A 24,254-nucleotide genomic window follows, 5' to 3' on the forward strand; every position below is an offset into this window, starting at 1 on the left:
CAGACGCACACAAACACAAAGTGTTTATTAATATTTTTAATAGTTAACAAATTGTGTATAAAATCGTTTTTTGCAAAACACTTGACGAGTAGCGCGTTGTGCACGGCGAGTAATAAAACAAAAAAAATTCCATGTGACGACAAAACGCTGAGGAAAAAAAAATGGCAAAAAAATGTAGGTAGCAGCCAACAACAACAACAACGATAACTACAAATTAAATGTTGTTGTATGACCAAAACAGAAAGCAAAGAGTGCAAAGAAAGGAAAATTCAATAATTTGATGGCTCTTTCGTGATTTAAAGGTTAAGCGAAACAAAAATGATATAAAAGTAAAATATTATGAAATTGTGATGGAATAAATGAAAAAAGTGCTTGACAGTGTTTTGTAACTTTCACACACACACTCATACATACACAGCTGCGCCTACGCAACATTCTACAGTTACTTCTGACCTCCCCCACACACACACAGCATCAGCATTTCCCCCCAGCCTTACGCATCATCGTCATCAACAGCAACCAGCTGATTCATGTAAATTAAAAAAGAACAAAACGAATAAATCAATTTTTATCAAGACAATCCACACCAATTATAATCGTTGTCGTCTAATGACCCTGCCCCACTAGCAGCGCTGCTTGCCTCTGCTTTTCCTTATATAAGTGTGTGAAAAAAAAAAGAAAACGGTAAAAATATCATAGTGTGCGTATGCCAAAAAAGAAAAATTGAGTACAAAGAGCGTGAAAATAGCTCAGGAGCAAGAATCAACGAAAATGCCAAAAACAATTTATACGAACAATACGCAAGAACTCTAACAAATTTGTGTTTGTGTTTTTTGTTTTTTTGGCAACCATTTGTCGAGGGTTTGAATATAATTTTAGAGCATTATGCCATCCAATTTCAGTTTGCTATATTCCCGCTGTTTTTGTTGTTGTTCTTGTGTCGTCGTTGTCTGCCTGAAATGCGCGCTCAACGCGTCTCTGCCACAAAAACCGTATAAAACAAAATGAAAAATGCCTGCAATGCGTGCATGTGAGTGCGACTGTGACAACAACAATAAAAAAGAACAACAACAACAGCCATCCACCTCAAAACATACATATGAGGAGGGGCACAGTGGTCAAAAGACCTTTGAGATAGTGTCATGTCCAAGAAGTTATCATCAAATTAATCACAAACATTAAATAGTTTGGCTGAATTTTATAAACTGTGAAAATGGAAGATTCTTCAGTCTACAAACCAAAAACCTTTTTCTTTTCGCGTCTATGGAAATTGTAAAAAGTTAAACAATATTGATTAGGACATGAAAAATGTTAATCTTAGTTAAAGTAAAATAGTTTAGAAAACTCAACAGCATTTAAAAACGTGATCAGATTTACAGTAAATGTCGGCTGTGGCAAACCCTTACCCTCTTCCGCCCTGTTCATACAGTAGAATCCGGTTATAACGATGCTCAAAGGGACAGACGAAAGGAGCAAAAAAAAACAATTCGACTCTCTATTGTTATACTTCAGCAGCATTCCTGTATTTTGTTTCGGAACGGCGCTAAATCCGTTTGAACTCTGGAAAATATCGTGGCTAAAAGGAAAAATACACTAAGCTTAGGTCCCTTCATATAAGTTTGAATAGGGACCAACCATCGGGAGCAAGTAATCAAATTGTGATCGACGAACGCTAAGAGCGGAGTCGTTACAACCGGAATATACTGTGGGCAGATGGCCCTTCCCGCCACCCCTTTCTAGATTCGTGACAAGCTAAGGTTATACTTTCAAGGCACAAGAATGTTTATGGTACATAAGCTAAAAATCAGAAACCTACTTTTGCACTTTTAGGTTATGATATTTGTTTTAAAACCAGTTTTGCCCCAAAAATTTAGATTTCAAATATTGAATCAGACGTATTTGTGACGAATACGAGGTATAAATCATTATTATTTTAAAGCAAAACTCGAACTATTATAGTCCCTTGTACAAACATGTTTTGCCAATTCAAATAGACAAACAATCGGAAAAGCGGTCCCCATTCAAATTTATAAACACATTCACCTCATTTAAGTACAAATTGTTTGACATATTTCGTGTGTGTTTAGTCATCCCCATTTTTAATGTAACCTTGAATCAATGTGCCAACTGACGTCGACGTCTCGCTACGCTGCGCTTCTTTCTATGATGCCAAAACTATTACCGCGCGCCGATTGACTATGCCGGCTTCTTCCTTCCTCCATTCACGATTTTGCTTTTCCTTTTTCTCTCACTATATGTAAATTTCTCGCTCTAAAAATACAAAAAAAAAGAATAAATGAAAAGACAAATTTCTTGATTTTTATTTTGGTTTTTACTAATTGCTTAGTGTGTGTGTGTGTTTGATTTTGTGTGTGATTATGCAATGAACGCCAAAAGCTTTGGCAAATTGCAAGCAGAAAAATAAAAAAAGTAGAGATAGCGCCAAAAAAAAAAAAAGAAACCAAATAAAAAGAAAATGTCAAACGTAATCGCCATTCATAGTCCATCGTCGGGTCTTTCAACTATCGTAAATGTTTATACTCTTTATCAGTAATCGAGTATATTAGGATCCTTCAAACGTATGTATCTTAGTGTCTGACTAATGGCTAGGGATGAGATTAGATTAAAAGATTCCCAATTAATTTCACAAAATGTTAGGAGAGGTGCGAGAACATCAATTAATTATGCTTCCTTCATTGAGATCCTTCCTTTCAACGTTCCTAACTTTCCTAACTAAGTTTCCTTCCGAAATTATCGACGACAAAGCGTGTCCTAAGGGAACCTCTCTGATTCCTCTGAAAAGTGACGATCATATAATCGTCAATCAGAATTCTATTGCTATGGTGCGTCTTATGTAGCTCGGGGTGCACTTATTATTTTCAGATTAGATAATATGTACCTATTCCTTTTCGAGATTTGCTTTTGCATATCATGACGTGTGTATTCTTCAGTTTTGCATTTGAAAGTATTGATCTTCAAACGATCTCTAATTGCTGGTCATTTACCCCTTAGGGTAGATCTTGTCAAGGTCACATGTGTTAATAGTCTTTTACTTGATCACTTTGAAGTAAACCTTAATGTTTGATTAAATTCAATTTGATCATACTTGGCATGTTGTGGGGTATCTTAAGGTCGGTGAATGTTTTAGAGTCCAGTATCATTTAGCACCCATGATAACTGCGAGGGGAAAGGCCTCTCCAACGTCACATGCTTCAGTTTGGCAGTTTGGGGATTCATCGGCCTTTGTCTGATGCGTCAGGTTATAGTTCTTGAATTGAGAGAGAGACTTGCATTCGCGGAGTTCAGTGTTTCCTCTCTCTTTATTTTTGCTTTTGGCTTTGTTTGTTTGTTTATTGTTTAATTACACATTTACCTCTTCGTTCGTTTCATATATTGTTATTATCAGAGATAGAGAGAAACCAAACCACACGCTTTGCTTATTAGTTGCAGCCGCCTTCGACCCTGTCGACGCTACATTTGGCACGTAGTCGGATCGGATTGGTAGCTGCCGTGTCTCTCTCGCTCTCATCTAGATGAGGGGGATTCTTTTTTCATGAAGTTGGTGTACTTAAAATTGTTTGACGATAAAATTTTCCCAATTGCTTGTTTCGTTTTTGGTCGACCTCCAAAAACATTTGAAGATAAAATGACTCAGCAAAGCTTCCGACTACGTTCCGACTCTGTTTGCTGCTCACTTTAACTGTGAAAAATCAGTTGACGCTTGCGCGACGTTTGCCTCACATCGGAGTTTTCAATAATTTAACTACTAGTAGATAAAACTAAAAATGTCCACGGTCAGAAGACAATGTAATTTCCAGACAAACATTAAACGTTTCATAAAATTAGTTTGAATCAAAAAAAATGTGTATAAATAGAATAAGTTTTATTTATAAAAGCATTCTTAGGCACTGAAATGAATGCCATGACATCTAATAGGCTCTATGCCATCTGCCACAACTGCCTGCCTTTTTCTTGCAGTGCCAAGACTGATTCCATATTGGCATAAGTCCTAGGGAATTTTCAAGGCTTTCTAAAATTCTAATACAAAAAAGATACTAAAAAGCTGTCACGATATGGCATGAAAAATGGATTAAGGGGTTTTAAATAAGAACCTCTGAAATATTAATTGTGTGATTTGTCTTTAAAAGGATAATATTTTGCTGCATAAAAATGTACTTTGTGATGTTATCTTCAAGTAAAATCAAAATAATAATGGGCCAAAAAAATAAAAGTTGAATACAGTGAAAGCTATAGTCGAAAACGTCTTCGGCCTTGTCTAATTGTAGCTGTAGCTGTTCACTCACGGGAGTATTCACTGTACTATTAATTAAAGTATTAGCTTATTAAATTGGACATTTAAATTTGTTATTTACCTTATTTCCATAGTCAATTGGTAATACCAGGTTTAATGTGTGTTTTTATCAATCCATTTATTCGCATTGCAGAAGAAATATTTCGGTATTATTCGAAACACAATGGAGAAGCTAATTTTGTGGCAGGTGTGGCATTTGGGGCTGAATTTTAAGGGTAGATACTTTTAGGCAATTTTCATTTTTTGTGGGGCCCCCTTTTGGGGAGTCCCCTTCCCAAAAGCCGCTAAGATAAACCATCTCTGTAAACATTTTTTCTGTCATATAGTTTGTGGTGAAGCCTATCTTATAGTAGTTCAATCATTCCGATTCCAATAAATGGGTTGCTTAAACTAGCAAGAAGCTTAAACAAGAAGTGACGTTATATTAAAACTGAGCGATCTACGTCATACATATTCAAGCAGAAGGACAAACAAAACAGTGCCACAAACGCACTAGGGGAAATTGTTCCCCAAGAACGATAGTTTACCTCTTGACTTTCCCAAGAAAGTCTTTTACCTTAAAATCCTGAAATTTCAATATCCAAAATCCCCCAATGAATTGATTTGAATACATAATGGAGATTTTCAATTAATGGACACCATTAAAAGGTTTAAAAAATGTTGGTCTTTCACTGAGATTTATAGTTTCTCATCAACATTATGACTATTTGAGAATATTTTCATTCATCTGGACTTAGGAAGCTCCAACAACTGGCCTAACTCAATTAGAAGTTTTTTTGAAAGAAGAGTAACCAGCCCGATATATGTACACATGAGAAAATTGTTTAAATTTCAAACGGAAACACTTTTTTTACGTCTCCACCCAGATGAGATCATAGGCTCACTTAAACATTTAGAAACACTCAATAAAACCATAAACAAATTGCATACAGTATATTAAAAGTTACAAGTGTCTTGCGGTAGAGTATGTGTATGTGTCACTAAAGTTATTGATCAATTTTGTTTAACTTTCGCGAAAATCCTTTGACGTTTGACTAATATTTATAGTATTAATAATCATCGTTAACTTTTTTTTTGCGAGCTCTTTATCAGTAGCGCAGATAAGAATGTTCATAATGAAATCATGAAAGGCAAATACGAAAAAAAAAAGAAACCACTACGTAGCTAGGCTCGTCGTTGCTAGCTTATTAGTTTCATGTGATTGTGCCCCAGACAATTAACACAAACCCATTCTAATTTTTTTTTTCATTTTGCAGTTGAGCAAATATTCGTTAGCCATTGACCAGCTGGATGTAGAGAGCAGAGAGATAGAGAGAGTGCAAAACACCAATATCAACAACAACAACAACGACAATACAATTATTATTACTTTTTAACACTTGATGCTATCGGCTGCAACATTGGGGGCCAATGGCGGCCAAATGCCGCTTCTCAGTCCCTCCGCCCAGGCGACGCTTAGCAAACATTTGCCCAAATTGCAAGCAAAGCGTCTCTTGCAACAGACGACGACGACGACGACTGCGACAGGGGCACAAAATCAGAAACAGTTGCTGCAATCACATAGACCACAGACCTGCGATGCCAGTTGCCTAACAGGTAAGTGTTAAATGAAATAATATTTTGTTATATTACTTTGCTAACTAGCTAACTTGTCTCTCTCTCTCTCTATCTATATATACAGATCTATGCAGTAACGAAAATATACCAGAGGTGGAAATATTTTCATTGCTAGAGGAACAAATACCTAAATATAAAGTTCGTAGTGATTTTCTAACTGATTTCTCTGGCTATGCGAACGAGGATTGGTTTGTACCAGCTCCAGCATTACCCATACCGCCTGAGGGTTTGGGCCTGACAAAGGATCAGACCAGAGAGTGCCTCAACTATTTTCGTAAGTACTTAAATTTGTAATCTAGTATAATTTCTTGTTCTCAGTATACAGACATTTCACAAGTTGGTATTAGATCTGCTTGACCTTCTATTCGTAAATGAACTTTATGTTAGCTGGTTACATTACGACCTGTTCGAAGATTACTTCAAAGGCAACACAAAAAAGGAAGACTGGTATTGTAGGCTTTGAAAAAGCTTTATAGACAACCTTCTCTTTATAAAGATTAACTTTGAGCCGGCTTAAATGCAAGATTTAAACTTTATGTTATTATAAATATTAGCCTGATCTTAAATTGAACGTTATCTGTTTTACATAAATCGAGAAATCTAGCCTTAGGGCTAGGCCAGTCGGGCAATTTTTTAAGGATGTCAAAGTTTCAGAAGTTTTTAATAAATTATTTCCATAAAAACACGGAAAATATAGATCCTCTAATGACTTTTCGGTCAAAGAATACCAAAGAATAGTCAAAGTTAACCTCAAATTGATTAAAATTTGGCTTATTTTTGATAAATTTTATATTTATTGCTATATTAGAACTATATCTTCAAGATATATTCGCCATAGATTACACAATTCTTGATGTAATTGAAAATGTATCAAAAACGAGACATTCTCTATAGCACCTAAAACGGCATCTTCGGCGAAGAATTAACAATATTTTTAAATAGCAAAACTGTTGAATAAGAGTAATTGTTCAGGAATTTTTAGGAATTTTTGATCTAGTGAGTTATCAGCTAATTTTAATAATGATTGCTCAAACAACTCCATATATAAGTAAGAACTTTTCATTATAGAATAAATATTCACATTTGTAATGATACCAAATTTAAGAGTGTAAAAATAATGTTAGACAAGCAAAACAAATGCAAAAGTATTTATAGTTGTTTATTAGATTTCTGGAGCACATGACTTGAAATATTTTGAATCACATATTCTCGGTGTTTTCATTGTTTTTTTGTGTTTCAAACACAAAACTATGAGTGTATAAAAATACTTCTATATATATATCTATGCTTTTATAATAATTTTTCAATTATTGAAAGAATAGGTTTGATTTAAACTTTTAATTTTTTTATAATGGATTTTTTGTGTTCTCAATAAGAACTTGATTTGATTTATAATAGAAAACTAGTCACTAAATGCTGATATCTATTGAATGAACCTTGTACGATATATATAGATGCATATACCCTACTAAAATATGAATTACTCAATTTATACATATATGGCAATGACTGCCATACAGCCCAGCCTCAACTCTTGCCCTTCTCTTGCCTCTTATTTTCAATTGCTCAATTAATTTAAATTTATCAGCAGCGGAACTTTGTGACTAGTGTTTGTTTCTTTTGAATCACACACATATAATAAATGTATGTATATGAGTTTGTTTGTTATACAATATTCTATACTATAACAAATACAATTTTTGCCATTTTTTTATGGGTTTTAAAGTATTTTTCTTGCGTTTGTTTATCAGCTTTCACTCTTGACAAAAACAAAACGCAATTTTCTTTTATCTACGCAAGAAAGTGGATTAAAAATAATTTGAAAGAAATGTCTATATATACTTTATATTATATAGAATTAGGAAAAATGCTTTCTTTGCGTGTGATGCCTCATATGAAGATAATAAATTTGTGACAAAGTAATTTTTTTTGGCATCTCTCTGACAATATTTCAAAAGATTGTTTAGAGGTGGCAAGAAAGAAAAAAAATGTTTTCATGTTATTTTATTTCAAGTGATGACAAAAGCTTAAAGAAACTAAAAAAAAGCAATTATTGTATAGTTTTATGTCATGGAATGGAAGAGTAATGCTCTTATTTTTTTAGGATGATTGCATGAGAAAAATGGTTATATAACTAATTTTCAATTCCAAAGATAATTGTTATTTAAAGTGAAAAAACTTTTAAATCACAAATGCAATTCCATTAAAATCTGCAAAATGTAATGTTTTTTAAGAAAAAATTAAAGATTGCAAGAAAAACTTATGCCTAGTTATTAATTTAAGGAATTATTCAAATATGTTTTAAGATTTTTCTCAATATCTTAATATTATATTACAGTTCAATATTACTTAAAAATCATAAAATAATTGCCAAAGATTGAATTTTATTAAATCAATTGATTAATTTGTATAATTGATCAAATTCATAATTTCAAATTTGAATCTTTTGCCCGCCCTTAACCAACACTTGTTGCTGCTTTGCTAACAGTGTGGGTTAATAAAAAGCTGACTCTGGCTATGAAACCAGCTGACAGCCAGCAACACATCAACCAGCTGATTTGGCGACCTAGGTCGCCAGTCTGGCAACGCCATACGCTTCAGTTGTATTTCATTTCTTAGGCTGCCGGGCGGGAATTTTTTTGTTGCGAATTCCACAGTTTGTCCGCGTGTGTACGAAAGAAAGAAAAAGTGCCAAAAAGTGTAATAATAATAATATAGAAATTTACAAAAGTTTATTTAAAGAAAATTCTATGTCGTTGGCAGTGAAAATTTGTGCGTTTGTGTGCCGAAAATAAAAGAAAATGTGTGCCAAATAATAGAAAAAAAAAATAAATAGAAAATCATTAAAGCTTCAAATTATTAATAAAACATATTTCTGCCGAAACGTTTATACATATATATTTATACATACATAAGTGCCTATATATGTATGTGTGTGTGCAAACAGTTGTGTCTGCGTATTAGTGTGTGTGAGTACGAGTGGCAAAACAAAACTGAAACACACATTTTGGATTTTCTCCAAGTGCCGTCATACAAATTGAATTTATTTTTAGGACCAACTACTCACGCACGCAGCAACAAAAAGAGGAAAAAAAAAATTAGCAGCACATTCTCTATCTCTCTCTCTGCGATAGGAAATTTGTAATTTTTTGTTGTTCTTATTAAAGGGTATGGTTTTTAATGAATGGGGCTGGGCCATGTCACTTTGAATTTGTCTCTTGTTCTTTCTTAATATGGATGGCTGTGTGTGCCCTTGTCTGGCTTTACGAGCAGACACACACACACAAACATATAGCTCCATTTGCTCAATGCGCTTTTTACATAATCATTTCTTCCATAAGTTTTTCTAATAGGAAGATAGAGAGGGAGAGAGAGAGAGAGCTGATAAGAAGGAGAATTTCCAGACAAACGTCTATCGGAATGTGGCTTAGCTTTTTAGTTTTCTTACCCTCTTTACTTCTCTATCTCTTTCTCTGTAGCGTGTCCCTGTTAGCCTGTCAGCTGTTTGGTGGGTTTGTTTGGCTAGATAATTGTATCACATTTACCGTTACATTAGAATGCCGCTTGGTCAGTTTGATGTTAGTCTTTCTCTCTCTCTCTCTCTGTCGCTCGCAGTTGCTCTTGATTAATCATTACCATTATCATTGTCGGTTTCTTCCGCATCAATCAACGGTTTATCTACTCCGTTGCTTTAATTTCGTTTCTTGTTTTTTTTTTTTTTCGTTTGTACCCATCAAGAATTATTAACCTCAAAACCATTATTAGCCATTTGATGGGTACGAAATGGTATTTTATATACATTTCGTTTTTGTTATATTATTTGATGTACCCTGTAATCTAAGTGATGTTGAGTGTTGTAATAAAGTCTTTGAATTGTATTTCTCTTTAAACTTGACTAGCTACTATAGGGTAACAAAAAAACGGGTCCATTCACAATTTATTGTACGAAAATGTTATTTTTTCTTGTAAGTTATTGGTGCTAATGCTAGCAAAAATTTGTGTCATGTGCCAAGCCGATTATGTTTCGTTGTTGTTGTTGTTATAGTGGTGGCCCTTCTTTGGCAAACACAAACATTTTGCAGACTATATTTTTATTTGAGGTGACATACTTTCATTGCGTCATTTCGCAACACTGCATCGACCGGCGTCACCTGAAGGCATTTTGTGTTGGACACCCAACTCAATTTTGTTTTTGTTTTCTGTTTGTTTTTCTTTTATTGCGTCTCTTTCTCTATGTGTGTGTGTGTGTGTCAATGGCCTCTTTTTAGTAGGACATTCACATTGTGTGTAATCAGTTTAAGAAAATGTAGCTCATAGCTAGTTTTTTTTTCTTTTATTTTGCCCGTTTGTATTTGTTACAATTGTTGCATTGACTTACCTCACTTCATATAATTTTAATTACTAACGGGCAATATCGATTGAACTTCCTTATTTCTCTCGGTGTTCCCACAGTGCTCGAAAACGTTTAATGAGTAACGGTGTAATGGAGAGCAATTGATACTTTGCCTTGCAGAGGGTAAAATATCTTTGGTCTATTTGTTTTTATGGGAATTAGTCTCTCAATTATTTTAAGCTGTTGCTACTTAACAATCCTGTGCCAGTTTTGTTGATTACATTAGTAGAAATGGGCCACATTGACCAACTATAACATATTGAAATCGGCTAATCAGCTAATAGAGAGAGAGAGAGAGTGAAGAGGTCATATGCCACTGAAGCTAACAGCAAAGAAGATTAGGCCTTCGAGACGGTTAGTCCGATTTAAATGGTCCTAATCCCCAATTGTTACCACAAATAATACATAAAAAGGTTCACAAAGTTTCATTACTGGGAAAACAATTACATAAGTATTTCAAATAAAATGTGTAATATTCACTGCATTTACCATTTAAACTTAAGAGTTCCTTAAGACAATTTTTGATATTTTAGAAAATCATATGTACTGATCATTTTTTAAATGATTTTAGAAATAATATTCTGTTAAAAAGCTCAATGTGCTCATTTCCAATCTAAATTAATTTCAAAATTGTTTAAAAAAACATTAGTTAAATTTTATTACACTATGTGACAATCGATTAAAAATTCAATTGTGGTTTTATAGGGTTAAGTAGGGTTATGAATCAGTTATAAGTTGGTAAAAAGTTTGAAGTCCAATCTAGGGCTTAGTCATAGTCTTGTTAAAACCAGAATTCTCCTAAACTCTCGTCTAAAAAAAAGATAATTTTTTGAAGCTCAAGTACAGAGCTTGAAGTAAAATTTAATATTTGTAATGTTCTTGTACGGAACTGGCAAAGGTGTCAAAGACTTTGTCATTTAGTTAATGTTGATCTGGTTTTTTTTTTTACCATTTATTTGGTGCCCGTCCATTGAATTTTTGCTGGCCATAAAAGAGAGATGATTAAATGTGCACCAAAAATACAACAATATATATTTTCTTTTTGTTGGCCATAATTAATTACCAGTAACACAACTACAACTTTGTTGTTTATTTCTTTTTCCCATTTGGTTTTGTGAAAGTTTATGTGAACTAAAAAAAATAAACTACAACTGCTCTAATGTTACTGCTATTTTGGCGTTTTCGCTTCATTTTCGCATGTCTTTTGCGATTGATTGGACTTTTAGGTTTTTATAATTTTTTTGCATTTTCTCACACAATTTCATTGAGTGTTGTTTTTGGTTTTTTTTTATCTTGAGCTTACATAATTATCGACCCAATCGGTCAAGCAAATCAAGCTTTTATTCTTGAGACTCATTTTGTCATATGCTTTTTGTTGATTTATCGTTTGTGTCTTTTTTTTTTTCTATGCATTGATAACCGTAAATTTATTCACATATTGTCAACTTATTCATTTCAAGTCTCTGATTGTTTTACTCCTCGCATAACCTATCTCTTTTTCTCCCTCTCTCTCTGTCTTTTGCCATATCAGCTGACTCATAAAATGCATAAAAAATTTTGTATATGTACGTAGTAGTGACTGCGGCTACGCCTCATGCATGCCGATGAACCTGAAATGACGTTTTTTTATTTTTGTTTTTAGCAGGGTCACCGTCGAAAAAATAATTACTTTTTTTATACCCTTGCAAAAAAAAGGGTACATTAATTTTAGTCAAAAAGTGCAATGAGTACTTAGAATGGAACATCTTCAAACATTAAAACTAGATAAGCTCATACATATGTCCACATTGTAGATCTCGGATTAGGGCAGATCGGGCCATTATTTTTTACAGCTCTCATGTTTTAAGCAAATGTTAGAGGACTATAGTCCTCAATTATCGATCAAAACGGTTACTTTTTCCAAGACTTGATTTAATTTTTAAGCATGACAATCGCTTTAATAAATATTTTATGTTCTAATGTTGTTCACATTCTCTCAAAAAAAGGTCGAACCATTTAATATTTCAAAAACACTTGATGATTTGTAATAATTTAAGGTTTCCTCGAATTTTGAATGCCCGAAAAAGGGGAATAACACTCTGAAAAGGACTCTTTAAGAATATACCAACCTGAACCTTGCAATCTTAGCTACATAAGGAAAAATATACTTTGCTCATCGCTCTTATTTTCCATTTTCGACTTTTCTGTTCTGCTTTTATGCCAAGAAGTATAAGCACCACGATAAAAATAGTAAATAGCGTGGACTAGGTGTCGACTGCGCCATCGACTAGGTCCTGTTTAGCTTCATATGTCCACGAACATTTATATACCCCTTGAGAAAAAGAGTATATAATCTATAGCTTAGTCAAAGATTGTCTTTTTCCTTCGGTTTTTTTCTTTTCTTCATTTTACCAAGTAACTTTATGAATCAGCAAAATGATTTGACTATAGATTCATCTTTCTCTTATTTTTTAATGCCAATATTTCTATTTAGTTTTTTGTTGTTGATTGGTCTGGTCTTGGGCTCTATTATCATGTTGGTCATCTTATGGCTGTTTGTTCATTTGGCACAACCGTTAGCTTAATTTTCTTTCACTTTGGCCATTAATAAATTATGATCTGTTGGCCATTGGGAACACACACAACAGGCCTAATTCTCTCCTCTATCATCTCTGTTGGAAGTGCTGTTGTGCATCATTTCCTCTGCACTCGCTGAAGAAAGGAAAGAATAATTCTTAGATTCAACCAACCCACATGAAAATGATGGCCAGGTATAAGCTACTAAAATACCTGTCTAAGAAAACCTACGTGATCGTCGGCATGTTACAGCATTCAGTTTTTCGAACGCATCTTTAAACTGTTTTTCCTTCCTCTCTTTTGTGAAGACTGAACTGGACTGGGTTGGGCTAGGCGGCTAATTTATGAGACTTGTTTTCATTATGCTTGAATTTTCCACTAACTTGATATGATATACATATATTTTCCCTTGATCCAATCTATTCACATTCATTTGTTGTTTCAGGGGGTCCACTCTAGTGTTTGTTGTGTAAAAGTCTTGCAAAAGTTTTGAAATATTTTAGTCATTGTATGTAAATGCTGCAAATGTGTGTGTATAGCAATTTGCCATTGTCTTTTTTTTTTTGTTTTTTGGCTTGCATAATCATCAGAAAATTAGCAGAAAATAATAAATAAAAGTATAAACCTTTGACTAAATTAAGTACCATTGATAAGTGCAATTTCCCCCCAGGTTGTTGGTCGTAAAGATAAAAGTCAGTAGGTCTAATTTTAGGCGTCAATTCTAAATGCGCATTATATTTTTGCCAATTTTAGCAAACAAAAGGTTTAAGATATATGTAGTGTTGGAAGGGGCCTTCAAAATGTGATGTACAGTGTTGGAAATAACATTTAACTTGACTTTGACAAGAAGTTTGACAGAATTGACTACACATACTCACACACACGCGTGTCTAATTGCTTTTATTTATTAGTGAAACAGCAAAAACTAGTAAATTTTTCAATTAAACAAAAATAAACAATGTAAATGTAAATAATAATAATAAAACAACATAAGTGAACACACCAAACAACAAAATGCCGCTACTGCAGGATAAAAGTAATTCGGAACAACAACAATCAAAATTAAGTCCGCTGAAAGCAAACATTAGTCATTTGCCCAGAATAAATGAAGTCGAACTAACACTCGATCCCGACAAAGTCAATCCTGATGATGATGAGGATAATCACGAATATGATACACATTTTGGGCAACATCAATTGATAAATAGCAGCACTTTGGATAACTCATTAACTTTGTCAACATGTTGTTCTTCCTCCTCGTCCTCCACCCCGGCCACCTCTTTGTCACCACAATCATCAGTGATTATCACCGACAAGCCATCAAATTCAAGTAAACATTTTGATAATACAATCAAATTGTTGGGCAAACATTTGGATACAAAGTCTCAACGTGCTGCCGATAAATTTCCCCAATTGCATGTTTCACTAAATGGAAATGATTGTGATAGTTTGACTAGTAATTGTTCCTCAACATCGATGTCGGCCATTGTAAATGGTCTGGTACCGCCACCCACACGTCTGGAACTGGAACTAGAGGCTGTCGATCGAATGCGTTGCATTGTCAAGCAAATGAAAACGACACCAAAATCCACAGATCCACCACTTATAATATCGGCTCCATTGCTATCTCTGCTCCATGATTTCGCCTCGTTGGGGGAACAAAAGAATAAATTGCAAAGCAGTAGTATTCCCTCTACACCGGCCTCAACTCCCATTGGTGGACTGAATGGTGAAATGATGGAGCAGGAGCAGAATGCTCCACCTAATTTTGAGTTACCTGCTGAATTGCTGCAAGCAACAAACTCTTGGGACCTCATGTATTATGCATCCAAGAATGTTGATGGCAAAAATTGTCTAAAAGTTGTACGCAGTCTTCTGAGTAACACAGGTAAGAATGTTTAAACATGATTAATCCCCGCCGCAAATGATGAATCATCCATTCAATTGTGTTAATGCGAGTTTAGAATTTGTTTCTCATTCTTATTCTTATATACTATAAGGATCTTGTCAAGAACGTCTTGAATTATGAACGACAAATCATTTGATTATGTTTTGGAAGAAAAAGCGGGTCGTTTAGATCTTCGAGTAGAAGATATCAGAGTTCTTCTATCGCATTTGGGATTTTCCTGGTTGCGTGTTTTTTCTCCCCTAGTATATGACGAAACCTCTGTAAATGTGGCGAATGTCGAGCAGTTGCAATGTTTTACTAAGATTTAATTTTTATTTACAGTATCAGCAAATCTTTGGGATAGTCTTAGCGCTTACAGGGAAAACTAACTTGGTTAACAAAGTATTGTTTTCTCTATTTAGCCACTAGATAGTTTTAAAGGCAAATAATCTTATTGCCCTAACTCTTATCCACATGTCATCTATAGTTAATCAGTGATAATTTTAAGTCTTTTAACTCTACTTAACCAAATATTGTTTATCAAAATATTATATCAAATATTAATATAAAGTAAATTAGGTAGGACATTTCCTGAGTTAAGGGAGGATATGCTTGCAAAAGTTTAAATTTTAAAATTCTTTTTTAAAGAATTTTTCTGAAATGAAACAATTTTTAAAATTTTTTTATTTGAAAACTACGGATGTGTACCTAATTATACCCTTGCAGAAGGTATTATAAAATTGGTCAAATGCTTGTAACGCACAAAAGGAGACGTTTCCGATCTTATAAAGTATATATATTCTTGATCAGTATGAGAAGCTGAGTCAATATAGCCATGTTTGTCCGTCTGTTCGACCTAACCGAAGTTAGATTCTTTGAAATTTTTTTAAGTAAGATTATAATATTTTATAAAAAACTAAGATTTTTTGTAAACACCTTCCTCCAAATAAAGGCGTAGTTGAATAAATTTGTAATGTAGCCGTTTGCATTTTCGTAATCCTAGTTTGACGAGGGATATAACGACTCTTCTCTTTGACGCCGATCCAGAATATATATAGTAGTAATATATATATGATCGTTAAGAGCTCGCAAATTTTTTCTCACATTGCAATTTAATATTTGCAATCATTCAGCAGGCCGTAAAAATTGCATTAAATCTTGATTTATTTTTCTAGTTCACGGACAAGCAAATACAATCTTATCTGGATATGTATGTATATATGTATTAAAATTTACTTTCGACACCTTTTTTAAACATTGTTTCAAGCAGTTTCTTATCAGCAAAGTGCTTGCACACTACGATTGCAGTTTAATTCTTAGCCTTAAAGCCATTTTGCCGCGCGTCCGTTCGGCTGGCAGGCCTATCTTATCAAACTTCTTGTTATGACTCTTATGGCCTAGGTCGATTAATGTATTTTCAATTTAAACCTATTAAATATAAATAATTTCTAAGTATTTTCTCTTCTTTTTACCATGGACGACGTGTGAACAAACACGATGTCCATTTTTTTCACATACATAGGTATATAGGCATTTTAGAGTTTATTTGTTTGAGTTTCTATTATTCCTCAGACTTTGTATTTGTTTTCGATCGTGTGAGTGTGTTTATCATTAGAACATGCCGCCATATTGATATTTGAACTAATGTCGAATCATTTTTGCCATGATGATGATGATGATGATGATTTTTTAGCAAGTTCATTAGAAAAGTCAACTATTAAATTCGTTTAAGCACTGTAATAGAGCACATGATCTAATGATCTCATATTATAAGCCCAGCAATAACTATAAAATTTCATTTTATTTGAATTAAGAGAGGGGGAAGAGAGAGAGTGAGAGAGATCCACTTATCGCTAGGTTTTATATTGGCAGAAACTATATATTCTGTCTGGAAACTTTTTTTTTTCGTTTGCGATTGCTTATCATTCAATCATGCAATTGGTTTTTGACAAAAGTTTTAGACAAAAAGTCAAGGTAAAACGTCTGCGAAACTTTGAAAGGTTTATTATTAGCGTGAAGCTGTGAAAAAAAAAATAATTAAGCAAATAGTTTTATGACTTTTTTGTACAGTAATTTAGTTGGTAAATATAGTAGATGTTTATTACTTTTCTAAATTGAAATTAATATTATATATGTATATTTCAAATTTCTAACCAAGCTAATTAATAGTCATTAAAGTATGAGCTGAGTCAACTTCCATCAACACTTGAAAATTTAATGAAATATTGATAATGTTTATCAACAGTTTCAGGTTAAGATAATTTGCATTATACACCTACATAACGCCAAAAAGTTCATGGCATACTTTTGGGGTGTCTTCGATTATTAGAGCTGGCGCCTTATCTATCAACCAAAATTATCTTCTTCTTCATTACTTTACCACAAACATAAACTAATAAAATCTTAGCAGGTCATATTATGGATATGATTTTTCGTCGTGTATATAGTAAATTTTATTTCCTAAATTCTAAATTTCTACCTGCCGTCTTTATGTATTTTTGAATTTTATGATGTTTTCCATTCCTGGAATTTTGTATTTCAAAATTTTCTTGAAAATTACCCGCTTAGTTTTTCGCGCGCCCTTATTCATGAATGAGATTAGGCTTAAGCAGAAATGCTGTTCCGGTTTGCAGTAAGATTTTGTCGATGTTTTTACCTGACAAAATATAGAAAGAATAGGAAATGTAATAAAATAGGTACAAAATATCTTGGAAAATAAATAAGCAAATATTGGGGGTGTCTGGTTTTAATTAAGAATTAGTCTTCGGGAAACTTTTTACGCCTTTTTTCTACAAATATTGTTTTAATAACAATTAAATTCATAATGATGAGACTTTATATAATTATTACCCCCCAAGAAACAGAGTATCAAAAAAACTGTTTTAGAAGTAAAAAAAATCTGTTAAAATTTTTGTTTGCTGGCAATGCTGCCAATGAGAGCCAGCTGCTGTCGTATGTCTTTGCCTCTCTTCCGCAACTGTATATGTTTGTGTGCTTGTGTGTGGACTCCAACTATTCTATCTCGCTTGCACTCATGGGTTTTAGTGGTGGTGGATTCCAATATACAACACAACAAGCGCTGAAATTCATTCACTCTCACAGTCTCAGTTTTAGTCTCAGCCTCAGTCTCTCGCGTATCTGCAATTCGTAAATTACACAATTTGTGCAAAATTATAACAAAAAAAAAATATAAAAAATATACTAGAAAAGAAATATGTGTCAAAGTGAAAATCAATTGAATAAAGAATTCAGTTTATACAATGATAAAATAACAAATGTTTAAAAAAGATTCCAAAAAGCGACGCAAAAATTTAACGAAAGAAAAAAACCATTCCCCCGACAACAACAACAACAACCCCCGATTAAACTGCGTTTTTTATTTGTCACGAGTTGCTGCTGCTACTGGATTTATCTTTTATTTGTCTGGCCAAAATAGATTTCGCGTTTTTAAGTGATTGAGTCTCTCCACCTTTGGACTTAGCCTTGTGGCCAATAATTAATGTTATTATTGTGAACGGTGTGTATGTGTGTGAAGTGAAGCGTGGACCGTGAAGAAGTTGAAGAAAATCTAAGTGGAATCTATTTTAACAAACATGTGAGTTGTGATTGCAGTTTTTGTATACCCTGTACTATATTTGGTAAAGGTTAAAAGAGAGAGAGAATCTTTTCAAGATCTTTAAAAGTATAGAGAGCCAGCAAACTCTCATATGTAGATTAAATCTTTGAACTCTGTTGTGTGTGGATTGATAATATTATTGTATATAGAGAAGTCATAATAACACGGTGTTTCCCAGTTGAGACAATAGATTAAGTCTGGTTATGTACCAGGTATCTCGTATTCGTTTTTCCCGGCTAAAATTTTGGGAATTTATCTCTCACATCTGTTAAACAGTTTTCTTTTTGGCCTTTTTCCTTTCACTAATGGTGGGAAAACGCCTTTTACTTCTGCTGTATGCTGTCGCAGTTGACGTCGCTGCTAGCGTCGCTGCCAGCGTGTGTGTGTGAGTTGACAGAGCAACAAGGAAATTTTCAAAGCTAAGCTCATGGGCTAAAAATATAAATTTTTTAAGCAACAACAACAACAATAAACAAATTCAATTCAGGTTTTGAACGAATTTTTAAGAAATAAACTCACAAAAATTCTGCCAATGCGGCGCGCAGATGAACTAAGAGAGAGAGAGAGAGAGAGTGGGTGGCAAAAGAGAGCCTTAACGAGAGAGCAAACAAACACAGAGTCCAAGAGAGCGAGAGCGTCGGCTGCCTGGCTTTGGCTCTGCTCTGCCTGCTGTTGTCATAACAGTTATTCAAAATAGTTTCTCTTGTGACTTTAAACAATTCGCATGAATGTTAAGCAATTAATTTTTAATGTTTACATTTAAAGCAAATAAATAATAATAATTCAAAGTACAAAATAATCATGTGACTACCAAGAGAGAGAAAAAGAGCACAAATAGTAACTGTGAATTTGCCAACCACCATTCTTCCCTCCCTCACGACCAAAACAAAAAAAAAGTGCCTTGACAATGTTTTATTCTCACGATTTTGCTTTAAAAATTGCATAATACGAATTGAAAAGAATTTTCAATTAAATGAAAGAACCAACAAAATAAAAATAAATAAAAAGGAAATCAAGTCAAGAATGCTGCGGAAAATTCTCTGAAATTTAAATAGAATATAAAGAAAAACGAAAACAAAATGACGCACGTAAACAATGCAGCGACGGGAAAGAGCACAGAGGAAATTGCAAGGGGGGCAGAGGAGTTGGAGATGGCGCCGCAACTGTCTGCTCAATCTGCTGCCGGCAGCAGCAGCAGCAGAAACTCTGCTGCGACTCATCGATTTTTAGCCAACAAAGAAGAAGAAGAAGACGATGAAGTGGAGAGAAATGGTGGGGAATGGCAAACGAAGGCAAATTTTGTGGATGCTGTTGGCATTGTTGTTGCCTCCTCTTTAGAAGATTTTGCCTTTGCTGCTTGCCACTCAGAAGCCACAAATAACACAAACAATCACAGTGGGAACGATATGTTGCAATTGCATGATGAATTTTGCATCATAGACAATGAACTTGAATACGAAGATGAGATGGAAATGGAGACAACACCATCAACAACAACAACAACAACAATGGCCAGTCCCATTTTTGGCCTGCAGAATGAGCAATTGTTAATGGAAGGTTAAAATTAGTTTCAATTAAATGTCAATTTAATAACAGAACAGAATGCTGTTAAACATGTAACATAGCTCTGTTACAGTTTAAAATCTAAAGGAGGACCGGACCGTCTACAGTTAGCCAAGTCGGCATTTGTTATACCCTACAGTGTAGCAAGTTCTTTTGCTTAAACATATAAATTTACAGTGATTCACAGCTCAGTTTAGTTTTGTTGAATTAGCGTATTAATTAATAACTATTTATATTTTATAAGCTCCACTCGCTCACTCTGTATATCAAATCAGTTAATTTCAATTAGTGTTGACTTATATTCTAAGATGGAATTCTAATCGTTTGTATCAAGTTTTTGGTGATCTCTAAATGCTAAAATATCTCATTTCTTAAATTAATCAATTTATGTTATGTTTAATCGAAAATAATGCAAATTTCTAAAAGATTCTACTTTGAATTATCGCTGGTGTCTTTCCTTATCGCAATAAGGACAATATAAATCGCCCAAAATTGAAATATGTTTTATTCATTATATTGCTCGTCTGTGTCAGTCTGTTTCAAGCCCACAGTTAAAAAGTTTTGGAAATGAAACTTGGTATTTCAGCTTTTTAATTACCTGTTCTAAAGTTGGCCTAATCGAACCCCCATACAAATAGCTACCTTTAGGAGCAATCGGTCAATAAGTAGTCTTAGACTCTCACCAAGTTTAATTTATTATAAGACTTTTAATGATTATAGTTCGATTTTTATCAAATTTGACTAAATTTAAATTTTAACATGTGTCTTTAAAGAAAGGAAAGAAAATTCCACATTAATTTCAATAATTTGTATACATTTCTTCGTATGATCTTTCTCCTTTTAATGGTTTATTTTGAAATATTTTAGAACGTATTAATAATTTAAACTCTTTGTTTCTTTAATTACAGTTCTATGCGGTAACCGTGTTAGCCAGATGACTCGGGCATACGATGATATTGAAGCCGTTACGCGTTTATTGGAAGAGAAAGAGAAAGATTTGGAGCTAACCGTACAGATTGGTCAGGATCTATTAAAACAGAATAATGCACTGGAGCTGCGTGTTAGTCATCTGGAAGCAGAGCTTAAGGAATCCAACGATGATCGATCCCAATTGGTGCATGAGTTGCATAAAAAGAATGAACTTATTTCGGTGCTAACAGATGATGCGGATGATGGAACAGATGCGGGTAAGCTAACTAGAAATTTGGTGTATCATCAAAATGGGTAAAACTAATATATTTTGCTTTGATTCAGACACTCCCACCATGTCCAAATCGGTAACATTGGATCTGCTGCAAAAGAAGGTGAATTCATTATTGGATGAGAATAAAACCCTTAAGCATGAGGCCACACAATTGGCCCATCAAACGGACGAGGTGGAGGAGCATGAACGTAAATTGATGGCCGATATTGGGGCCCAATTGAATGACGCCAATTCGCAGTATGATAATTTAAGTTTAGATTTAGAGCGGCAAATGGAGGAGAATCGTTTGCAGCATGAGCAAATTGTTAATCTAACGGCCCGTCTGCGGGAGGCTGAGATGCGTTTGCATCAATTAACGGAGGACAATGAAGGGCATTTGTCCATGCTGCACATCACCAAGGAGACACAAAATGCATTGGCATTGGAATTGGTGGAGTTTAAGCAACGCTATGAAGAAGTCTTGGCCCTGCTTCACTCAGCTCAAGATCAATTGAAGCAACAGCGAAAGCGTAGTCAACCACAAGTTAGAAGTTCATTCATGGGAGGATTGGGTACAAGTATGGCTGGCCCTGGCATGGGCGGTGCTATGATGCAGCTGCAGCCTGATTCCCTGCAATGTGAATTGATGCAATCGTCAATGTACTCGGAGAATAGTCTGGATTCGGGCATCAGTGGTGATAGCCAACGATCGGCAGATCGTATAGGACGCATGATGATGCAGTTGCAAGGCGGTGGAGCAATGGGTGGCACCACCAGTAGTATTTATGCTGGCTCTGGCATTGTTCCTCCCTATAAACGTGTCTTTGATACGGTGCGTTGTGCCAGCAAGAGTGGCAACTATATGGATAGTGGCAATGTGTCCATGACGCAATTGGGTGCCATGTCAATGAGTAGTTCATCGGGACCACGCATGGCATCAATGGCATATCCGGCTGGCTCTTATTATCGCGGCAGTAGTGGAGGCGGTGGCGGCAGTCTTGGTGTGAAAACTCTATCCAATGAGAGTTTGAATTCACAATCCGATGATGGTTATCCAGCACAACCGTCGGGTGTACCCGGTGCTCCAGGAGCCAAAGAATTGGAAGCAGCTCTAAAGCGTCTAACGCCTGCTGAAGTTTTGGCACGTCGAGCTATGCTCTCCTATGCTCCGGCTGGCACTTATAACTATGATGAGCCCCTGGCTCAAGGTGGAGCAGGAGCAGGAGCTCCTCCAATGGGTGTGCGTACACCTGATAGCATTATGTCTACTGGTTCCTCTGGCATGTCTGCTGGATCTTCACTAAATCACATGTCCGCCTCAATGACTTCATCGCAACAGCAGCAGCAACATCATTCGTGGCGTCTTCCAGAAAAATTGCAAATTGTCAAACCCATGGAAGGCTCCCAGACCCTGCATCATTGGTCCCGTTTGGCAACACCCACACTAAGTGGCCTTTTAGATGAACGTCCCGGTGTCACCATACGCGGTGGACGCGGTCTCGATGAACTGGGCATGCAATTCTATACGCTCTCCGATGTCGAGGAGGATATCAATGAGGATCTGTTGCCATGCAAACAGTTTGAGGCCCCAGGCGGTTGCACCACATATACCTATACCACCAGCATGGTAATGCATCCCGATGATGGTTTTGTCAATGATCTGTCATTCTTGTCCCAATCACAAATGTCCTCGCGCATGGCTTCCACATCGACATCAAGACAACCAAGGTAAGCTAAGCAAGTCTGAAATTTTTCATATAGACTTATGATTTATCATTCTCTCTCTTTATTTCACAGTGCTCCAGCTACGCCTCGTGCGGGACTGTCACGCAAGAATTCCTGCTCTACATTCTCGGTCAATTTGGGCTTGGCTGGTATGCTAAATGAGCGTGGCATCAAGGCAGTTACACCCAGTGCCCTGAATACGCCCGCTGGACCCAATTATTCGCCCACTGTTACGCCCTGCAATAGTCCCGAAGGTTCTCCACCGCGTGGACAATCACCAGAACCTCTATTTGGTTTGCTCTCATCGGGGGCCGATCTTATACGACGCAAACTGGTGGGCAGTGATCATCATCATCATCAGCAGCAGCAGCACCATCAGGCGCGAAGCAGCCTAAGCAAGCAACAACAACAAAAGGTGATGCTCTCCCATTTAGAGAGACGAGCATTGAGATCATTGAATCTTATCGAGAAAGTAGAGAGCATTGGACTGGAGAACATAATCAGCGCACAGCGTGGTGGCCGTGGCATGGGCATAGCGAATCGCAGTAGTTCCCCATTGAGCCAATGTGGCAGTGCTAGTGGAAGCAGCATAACCAGTGGCGGTGGCAGTAGCCTCCAAAGTTTGCATACGAGCAGTAAAAGCATTGTGGATGATATACACTTTGATCGTGCACAAATTAAAGGTGTCTTGCATCGTGGTCTAAAGTCACCCACTCCTGCATCAGCTAGCCAACCACCAGCAGCCACAACGGCAAGCAGCAGCACTAGCGCCTACAATAGTGATGATAGTGATGATCAGGGTTTAATGATGAAGCCAACCGCCAAATCGACACCAACAACAACAACATCAACAACAACGAAAAACCCCGCACAAAATGGTAGTCAAGTGGGAGGAGGAGCAACGTCATCGGCCAGTGAGACACGAGTAAAGCAAATGCAGAGACAAAAATCCCGCAGACATTTGAAAAATGGCATGGCTAATCAGAGACCCGATTTGGGTACCATAGCTGGAGGAGGAGCAGCAGGAGGTAGTGGTGGAGGTCGTGTACGACCTGATTTGGGCAAGGTATCAACAGATCACCCAACCGATCGTCGTGAGGGGTCTACTACAAAATCATCATCAGCATCATCAGATCCATCAGCAGAGTCAATGGCGGCACCGCAAAGCATTACACAATCATTTGTAGGTTCAGTTAGTTCCTTGTTGTTTGGTCGCAAGGGGGGTTGGTTGTAAATTGCGCTCGGGTTAGGGAGAGGGATGGGGACAACAGCATATTACTATTATATATACACATATATATATATATATTTTTTAATTAAGCTTGTGCTGGACTTTACTTAATTTAATTTGTAACAAGGAGAGAAACGTAAATAATTTTTAATTTCAATGCCGCCGCCGCC

The 24,254-nt window shown here is 35.6% G+C and overlaps 1 protein-coding gene across 5 annotated transcripts; it reads left to right on the forward strand.

The window, feature by feature from the left end:
• Positions 1-27: 27 nt before the first annotated feature.
• On the forward strand, positions 28-24,173 carry LOC6641820 (trafficking kinesin-binding protein milt). 5 transcript variants are annotated; one of them, XM_023175957.2, is made up of 6 exons: positions 28-174; positions 5,569-5,908; positions 5,994-6,203; positions 20,854-21,132; positions 21,200-22,856; positions 22,926-24,173. In XM_023175957.2, exons 2-6 carry the CDS (start codon positions 5,695-5,697, stop codon positions 24,085-24,087), a joined length of 3,522 nt encoding a protein of 1,173 aa, XP_023031725.1. In that variant the 5' UTR covers positions 28-174; positions 5,569-5,694; the 3' UTR covers positions 24,088-24,173. The 5 variants fall into 5 exon arrangements, with proteins under 5 accessions (XP_023031725.1, XP_002065090.1, XP_015033867.2 ...); XM_002065054.4 differs by lacking the exon at positions 28-174 and adding an exon at positions 5,264-5,282; XM_015178381.3 differs by lacking the exons at positions 28-174; positions 5,569-5,908; positions 5,994-6,203 and adding an exon at positions 13,897-14,766.
• Positions 24,174-24,254: the final 81 nt, after the last annotated feature.

This window comes from Drosophila willistoni, assembly GCF_018902025.1.
Source record: "Drosophila willistoni isolate 14030-0811.24 chromosome 2R unlocalized genomic scaffold, UCI_dwil_1.1 Seg167, whole genome shotgun sequence".
Lineage (NCBI taxonomy): Eukaryota > Metazoa > Arthropoda > Insecta > Diptera > Drosophilidae > Drosophila > Drosophila willistoni.

What these genes read in the sequence shown, in the direction of transcription:
- LOC6641820 (XM_047010756.1), top strand. Translation starts at nt 19,462, where the DNA reads ATGACGCACGTAAACAATGCAGCGACGGGAAAGAGCACAGAGGAAATT. An exon ending in TGAGCAATTGTTAATGGAAG is followed by an intron (nt 19,940 to 20,853) that starts GTTAAAATTAGT and finishes CTTTAATTACAG; the next exon opens with TTCTATGCGGTAACCGTGTT. An exon ending in GGATGATGGAACAGATGCGG is followed by an intron (nt 21,133 to 21,199) that starts GTAAGCTAACTA and finishes GCTTTGATTCAG; the next exon opens with ACACTCCCACCATGTCCAAA.